We start from the raw sequence: 7,747 nt of genomic DNA on the forward strand, positions 1-7,747 counted from the left end.
AATATGAGTGAGTACATCCCATGTTCCTCTTTTTGGGTCTGGCTTACCTCACTCAGGATAGTGTTTTCTATTTCTGTTCATTTGTATGCAAAATTCAAGAAGTCCTTGTTTTTTACTGCTGAGTAGTACTCTAATATGTATATATTCCATACTTTCTTCATTCATTCTTTCATTGAAGGGCATCTCGGTTGTTTCCAGGTTCTGGCTATTACAAACAATGCTACTATGAACATAGTTGAGCATATACTTTTGTTGTATGATAGGGCATCTCTTGGGTATATTCCCAAGAGTGGTATTGCTGGGAGAGACCCTGTCTTAAGGCAGAGGGGATAAAGGAATTCACCCAATATCCTCTTCTGCTCTCCACATGAGCATGTGCACTTGTGGCGCACCTGCATACAACACACGTGCATGTGCATACACACACACACACACACACACACTCGATAGTGCAGTAGCTGTTTACAACAAAATCACTGGCAGAAACTTGGAAAGGTAATGTTCTTTGTGGGTTTGACAGGGATCAGCCTCTTTGAAGCTTGCAAGAATTGCCTGGGGGTGAGGTCTGGGTTCTCCAGGAAGTATATGGCTGCTTATGGTGGAACCTCTCTCTAGGCCACACTTCCTTAGAGTCCCCAGATGGTTTCCTGAGGGTGTCCAGAGGGCTAACTCATTTTTGGTCCTCAGTGGAAATGTGTCTCCAGTGAACTCAGGCCTCCACAAGGTTCCTTTTGCCTTAAACTGTGTCTGTCGCCTCATCATTCAAGTCCCTCATTCTGAAAGATGCTGACAGTTGGGTAGGTGGAGGGGAAGACAGACAAGCATGGGGGGGGGGGCTGGATTTCTGCCATGGTAAGTCCAAAGAAAAACATGCAAAACCGAGAAAGAATCCATTGAGCTTCATGAGTTTACCAAACACCACCAACCAGTGTTACAGCCTGCTCCTTTTCAGCTAGGCTCTGTACTCAGAGCCTACAGGTGCCAAACATGATTTCACTTTATCTTGTTCCATGTGGCTCGAGGCACTATTCCTATGGTGCCCATTCACAAGGCGAGGAAATAGGCTCAGAGGGAGTTAAGACAGCTGTTGCTACTGCGGGTCTTTAGCTTACTCTTGTCACGTGGGTGATGCGGAAACAAAGCACCAGAGTCCATGAAAGGTAATGGAAAGAGCAAACGGCCATGAGCAGGGACTGGAAAGTGGGACCAAGTTTCCTTCCCTTCTAGCCCATGACCCTGAAGAGAAAGGGTCAGAAAGCAAAGGAATTTGGTCATTAGATGTTGGAAGCAGAATTGACTTAGAGATATTCAGTTAGAATCGGACAGAGTGAGGCTAGAAATGTAGTTAATTTGGTAAAGTGCCTTCATGGTAAACAAAGGAAAAAATCTTAGAAATTAAAGAATCCGAGGAGACAGGTGGGCGTACACCTATAATCTCAGCACTTGGGAGGTGAACGCAGAGAAATCAAGGCCAGACTTAACTCTATAGCAAGTGTTCATAGTGAGTTTGAGGCCAGCCTGGGCTACAGGAGACCTTGTCCTCCCAAACCACACCAAACAGGTTAAGTGACAGGTGAAGGCCCATTAAAACCCTGTTTTTTTGCCACTGGGATCTTTTCCAACCTTCTGCAAGACTCTGTCTTGCAGGTTGGAGGGATGTTGGGGGCTGGGTGTCTGGCTCTCTCAATCCACCAGCCCACAGAATGTCTTCTCTGGCAGGCCAAAGCTTTTAAAATGCACTCTCAAAGTATGCTTGTTAAAAACACTCCTCTCCGGGAGTGGAGTCCCAGCCACTGAATTCCTAACAAGCTCCCCTAATGATTTGGCCACACCAGGTGTGATTGAGTGGCTCATAAAGCACCGATCCTCTCTCCTGAAAGCTGGCGTGATTCTAATAGACTCCAAGGCCTTGAGCACTTGATAAACTACAAATGCTGTCCCCTTGGTCCCGGCCCCGCTGAGACTTATAGACAGGTAGAAAAGAAGCTGAGCCTTCCTAGCCTGAATCCTGCGGCTATTCTGTCTATGGCACCTCGGGGCAGGGCATGGCCATTTCTGAAGGTGGGGTGTGTGTGTGTGTGTGTGTGTGTGTGTGTGTGTGTGTGTGTGTGTGTTGGACCTTGTGCACGCTACAAAAACACTATCACTGGTCTACAGCCCCAGGCTGTTTTTACTGAATTTGGGAAGGTGTCTACAAAGAAGATTCAAACATCCCCTATTAGTTAATGTTCCAGGTGATGACGCCACAGCATATACACATGTTTTGCTTGAACTTATATTTACAAATGGAGAACATAATTTCCTTTGCCTTATTTGGAATGTATCGTTCTCAGGCAGGAAACGAAGCGAATAGAGGTGAATGGATGTATATAAGTTATCTTTTGTTTTCTATAGCATCTCAGTGAGGAGCTGGATTAGGATTCGAGTAAGAGGTTGCCTACCTAAGTGGCTTATCGAATTACTTTTTTTTTTTTTTGGTTTTTCGAGATAGGGTTTCTCTGTGGCTTTGGAGCCTGTCCTGGAACTAGCTCTGTAGACCAGGCTGGTCTCGAACTCACAGAGATCCGCCTACCTAGAATTACTTTTGTACAGACGTGCAGGAAAAGGCCTTGGGGTTAGAGAGTTACCTAAGGATAGCAGGCTAAGGATCCTGAAGGTCCCCGCAGAGTGCAAGTGACCCGGAGTTACCCCAGTTATCACGACTGCCTGCTATCTAGGCAGCAGGAACAAAGAGGGAACACAGAGAAAACTGGATTAGATAACTCTTAACAGACATTCTCTTGAACAAAGAGGGAACACAGAGAAAACTGGACTAGATAACTCTTACAGACATTCTCTTGTATGTCCTCTATCAGACGTTACACCACGGAGTCACGTCCAACCTTGAGAAACTCTGGGAAAGGCTCTAAAATTGTGTATGTGTTTCATTTATTTATTTACTTATAAATAAATAAATAAAGCAAGTGATATCACTGCCCCTTAATAAAACTGCTTTGTTTTTGTCAAAACAAAAGGGAGATGCTCTGCTGTCAATTGGCAAGGTAACTCAAGGCTGGTTTTAATGTGAGGACTTACTTACAAAGGGAAGGGAGCAGCAGGCAACTAGCCCCTAAGGACCACTGTGGCTGTCCCCATCTGAAAGGAAGTAGTCCCCTTCAGCTGTTGCCTAATCATAGTTGTCCTTTATTTTTCTTCAGACATGGAGAAAATGACAATTCCCAAGCAGGAAGTCAGTCTCAGTATGTAATTGCCATTTCTGTGGCTCACCATTGTTTTCCGCCTATAATTGGCTTCATCAGCTGCTCAAGAACAATTAGAGACCCTAATGTTCATATGCAGCACAGTTCAACCTGTGATAATGAGGGAACTAAAGCTGGCCGCCTGGCATTTCAGTATGCTATTTTGCTGAGCACCTCTTGGCATTTAGGTCTCTAAACGGATGAGGGAGGCAATGCATTTCTCACACACCCCCCATGGGGTTGCCATAGAACCCGCTTTTATGGATGTTGAGTGAATGTCTCTATGGCAAACAATTTACTTTAGTTCACCGCCATCCCATGAGCGCACTTAATAGGAGGAGGTCCAGCTCGCTGCATCTAGTACCATGCTGAGACACGAAATGTCCTCCACTTGCAAAGTGCCAGTGTTCCTGCTTTGTTCTTTAAAGCCATTTCCTGTCGGAGTTCAGGGATAAGGGGTTCATTCCTGCGTTTGAGTTTTGAGATGGGATCTCAAAACTTTCTCAGGGCGGCCCAGAGAAGCTGGAACTCCACAGATACACACACTGCCACTCTGGTTAGAGTTGTGGGGGTTTGAGAGTGTATTGTTTTTTTCCTCCTCAGAATGCCCCTATCACAAACCCCTGGGTTTCGAATCAGGAGAGGTCACACCAGATCAGATCACCTGCTCCAACCCGGAGCAGTATGTTGGCTGGTACTCCTCATGGACAGCAAACAAGGCCCGGCTCAACAGCCAAGGCTTCGGGTAAGTAGGGCACGCAGCCCAGGTGGAGTCATACTTAAAAAAAATAAAATAAAAAGATGTGCTTTGAAAACTTAGGTCCGTCTCACAAACGGATACCACATAAAGCACTTATTCAACAAACCCCAGCTGAGTGCCTTGTTGTGCCAAGGACTGCAAGTACAATGGTGGCATTGGTGACTTCCTTGGCATTGGTGACACACAGTGACGAGGGGGAGACAGACTGGAAGCGCAGCCCTGCACACCCGTTCAGCTCAAGGGATGAAAACTGCTGGGGAAATGGGGAAAGAAAGGAAGACCTCATCAGCTAAAGATGCCAGGGAAGTCTCTCCTAAGGAAAGACCCCGAGGATCCCCGAGTTGGGATGATGCCCCTTGGTGTAGGAGTCCCTCAAAAATCTGTCACCTGTTGGCTTTTTGTAGAGATTTATAGAGGATGGCTCCTGGTAATTTGGTGTGTTCCTGGCAGGTGTGCTTGGCTTTCCAAGTATCAGGACAGTAGCCAGTGGCTCCAGATAGATTTGAAGGAGATCAAGGTGATTTCGGGTATCCTTACCCAGGGACGCTGTGACATAGATGAGTGGATGACAAAGTACAGCGTGCAATACAGGACCGATGAACGCCTGAACTGGATTTACTATAAGGACCAGACTGGAAACAATCGGGTAAGTGGGACTCACTCCAAGTCACCTCCAGCTCACATCCCTTGAGACTTGCCCCAGCCTGCTGTCCATGTGTATATCCTAACGCTGACCCCTCTGCATGTTGGGTCATTTGCGTTCCATCTCCACTGTATGATCTGCTCTCTTTCCCAGAGGTATCCCGGGCCACTAGCAGTTTCTAAATGAATGCTGTACTTTCGTGCCAAAGAGGTGGTTTTCTAGTTCTCAGTAACAGCCTGTAATCACTCAAAAACACCGCCCTGGCTATCTGGACTGTTCCAAACTCACTGGGTCATTGACCGTGGGGTTTCATGGGCCTGACTTAACTTGCTAGCACTCATTTGCATAGTTATGGCCTCTTCTTACTACTGACCGAGACTGACAGCTGCAAAGGAAGCCTAGCAAGTTAGCCACTTTGAGGCTCGAGAGATGGCTCAGTGGTTAAGAACACATGTTACTCTTGCAGAGAAGCAGAGTCCAGCTCCCAACACCTGGATCATAATGTTCTGTAACTCCAGTTCCAGGGGATCAGGTGCTTCTGGCTTCCAAGGACATCTGCACTCCCTTGGCACATAGCCACACATAGGCATGCGTGAATACACATAACAGTAAAAGCAATGCTAAAAACAAGTTTGAAAATATTAGCAATTGCTAATATTAAGATGAACTAATATTAATTGCCTAAATGGCTATTTAAAAGATGGTGTCAGTACAGACACACTTAATCTATTAATCCTTGCAGGCTGAGTTCTAGATCTTCACTATGAACTAACCACATTAAGCACCTGGCTGTCTTTGCAAAAAAAAAAAAAAAAAAACCTCATTAGCTGTTTGAAAATGGAAATGCTACCCCCCCTTTTTTTGGCCCAACAGTAAGGAATTCTTCAGGCTATTTCCGATCTCTCTCCTGCCCTCTCAATGTGCAGCCCAGGCTGGTCCTGATCCTCTCGCCTCACTCTCCTGAATGCTGGGATTACAGGCGTGTGCCGCTGCTTCCAGTTGTCCTCAGACTATTTTTGACATTTAATCGATTTATGTAGATATGTGTGACTGATAATCAGAAGGCCTTATAGTCCATGGTGGCAGTTTGCACAGTAAGACAAACACAGGTTGAAGTTCGGAGGAGTCTGACACAGTGGGAAAAACCATTTTGATGCTTTTTTTTTTGAGACTACAAGGTTTCAGGCGTCCCACGCTGGTCTCTAATTTGCATATGGCTGAGGATAACCTTGGACTTCTGCTTCCCCTGCTCCTATCCACCTCCTGAGGCCTGGGATTGGAGCTGTGTAACCATGGACAGTTTATGTGGTGCTGGGGATCAGACCCTAGCATTTTGTGCTTGTTAGTCAAGCACACTACCAATTGGGCCACACCCCCAGCACCTCCTAATTTCATTCTCTGGTCTTACCAGTTGACATTAGAATTCTTTTGTAAGCCTTGGACTTGGGAAGGCCTTGGTGACACTCTGAAGGAGGCACTCCATCTCCATTCACGAAGTCTCAGGCCATATCCCATCAACTCCCTCTTCACTTTCTCCTGACTCTTAGATATGCTGAAGGACAAACAGCTTAAAGAGAAGGCAGCTCAGGCCTTCTTGCTAGGAAGAAAGGCAAGATCACCGCAAACGAGGGCCGCCTATTTTGTGGCTAGATAAAGCTAAGTGCAGCAGTTAAATATTTTAAAGAGACAGTTACAGGAGGAAATGAGATGCTTTTATGTCATGGAGCAGAACACCATGACCCTAGAAAGAGTATGAAGAATTCAGAAATAGCGTCAAGCACCTACAACATTTTATGTTGCTTCCTGAAAAGCATTAAGCAAACCTTTTATCTCTATGTCAACACCACCTTCTCCTTTCCAGAATTTTCCCTCTAGTTTAGTCTGTTTGTAAAAAATAGTCTTCCAAGTCTGAAAGGCACTTGTCACTTGGAACACAGTAGAAACACACATTTAAGCTTTGCCTTCCAACTTCAGAGGCAGTTGCAAGTTTGACGAGTGTACCCTGGATATCTTTGGAACACGTGAACACCTCTCTTGTGTGGGATGAACCCTTTCAATTTTTTTTTGTCAAAGGGCAAAGGATTAAAATGGAAAATTTGTGAAGAGACAAGATGCATATTCTAGCAACCATCCAATCGGACTCTGCAATGACAAAAATACTCATATCTGTACTGGCCGCCATGCTGAGTACGGGTCATGTGCGGCTGCTGACCACTTTAAATGTAGCTGATGTGGGCTGGGCATGTGGTACCGTGGGAGAGTGCTTATTTGGCACATACAAGGCCTTGGCATCCTACCGTGTGTGTGTGTGCATACGCGCGCACACACAGGCGAGAAACTAAATTTCCATGTACTTTGACTTCATATAAATTTAACTGGGCACACATGACTATTGGCTACCATTTTGGATAGTGCAATGTCCCCAGAGCATGTAGCTGTTTGCAATCAGCCAGCCAGATTTTTATGGGGTGGCTGAGCAGATAAAGGTACTTGCCACCAAGCATGGCAACCTGAGTTCAAGACTTAGAATCCATATATCAGGAGAGAACTGATTGGACTCCCGAAAGTGGTGTTCTGACTTCTACACACATACTGTGGCACATAGGCACACACGCACACCCCCACACACACGCACCCACCCACACAGACACACAATTTGTATGTGGATATTATATGACCAGATTTCCTCCTCCCTCTGTTTAGGTCTTCTATGGAAATTCAGACCGGAGTTCTACAGTCCAGAATTTACTGAGGCCCCCCATCATTTCCCGCTTCATCCGACTGATCCCTCTGGGCTGGCATGTCCGAATTGCCATCCGGATGGAACTGCTTGAGTGTGCCAGCAAGTGTGCCTGATGCCCATTCATTTCAGCTCAGTCCTGCCACAGTGGGGAGAGCTTGGTGGGGGGATGGGGGGCACCTGCCATGTCACTGTGATGAATAGGGCTGTATCTTCTAAGTACTTTAAAATGTAGATTTGGGTAGAGAATATTTCACTTTTAAAAAGATATAGTTTTGAGTTTCAATGGAAGAAAAAAAATAAGCATTTCCTGAACTCGGCCAAAGAAAATAAGAACAAAGAAAATATCCCTCAAACCACTTTCT

At 45.7% G+C, this 7,747-nt stretch overlaps 1 protein-coding gene across 1 annotated transcript in view; it reads left to right on the forward strand.

The window, feature by feature from the left end:
• The window catches only part of Rs1 (retinoschisin 1), a 30,177-nt gene extending 22,667 nt beyond the window's left edge, over positions 1 to 7,510 (forward strand). The window contains exons 5-7 of the mRNA XM_075956993.1: positions 3,843 to 3,984; positions 4,450 to 4,645; positions 7,346 to 7,510. Of these exons, the coding sequence (XP_075813108.1) occupies positions 3,843 to 3,984; positions 4,450 to 4,645; positions 7,346 to 7,498 (491 nt within the window). The 3' untranslated portion in view covers positions 7,499 to 7,510. The remainder of the gene's footprint in view (positions 1 to 3,842; positions 3,985 to 4,449; positions 4,646 to 7,345) is intronic.
• The last annotated feature ends 237 nt before the right edge of the window (positions 7,511 to 7,747 follow it).

The sequence above is a fragment of the Microtus pennsylvanicus genome, chromosome X, assembly GCF_037038515.1.
Source record: "Microtus pennsylvanicus isolate mMicPen1 chromosome X, mMicPen1.hap1, whole genome shotgun sequence".
NCBI classification, from domain to species: domain Eukaryota; kingdom Metazoa; phylum Chordata; class Mammalia; order Rodentia; family Cricetidae; genus Microtus; species Microtus pennsylvanicus.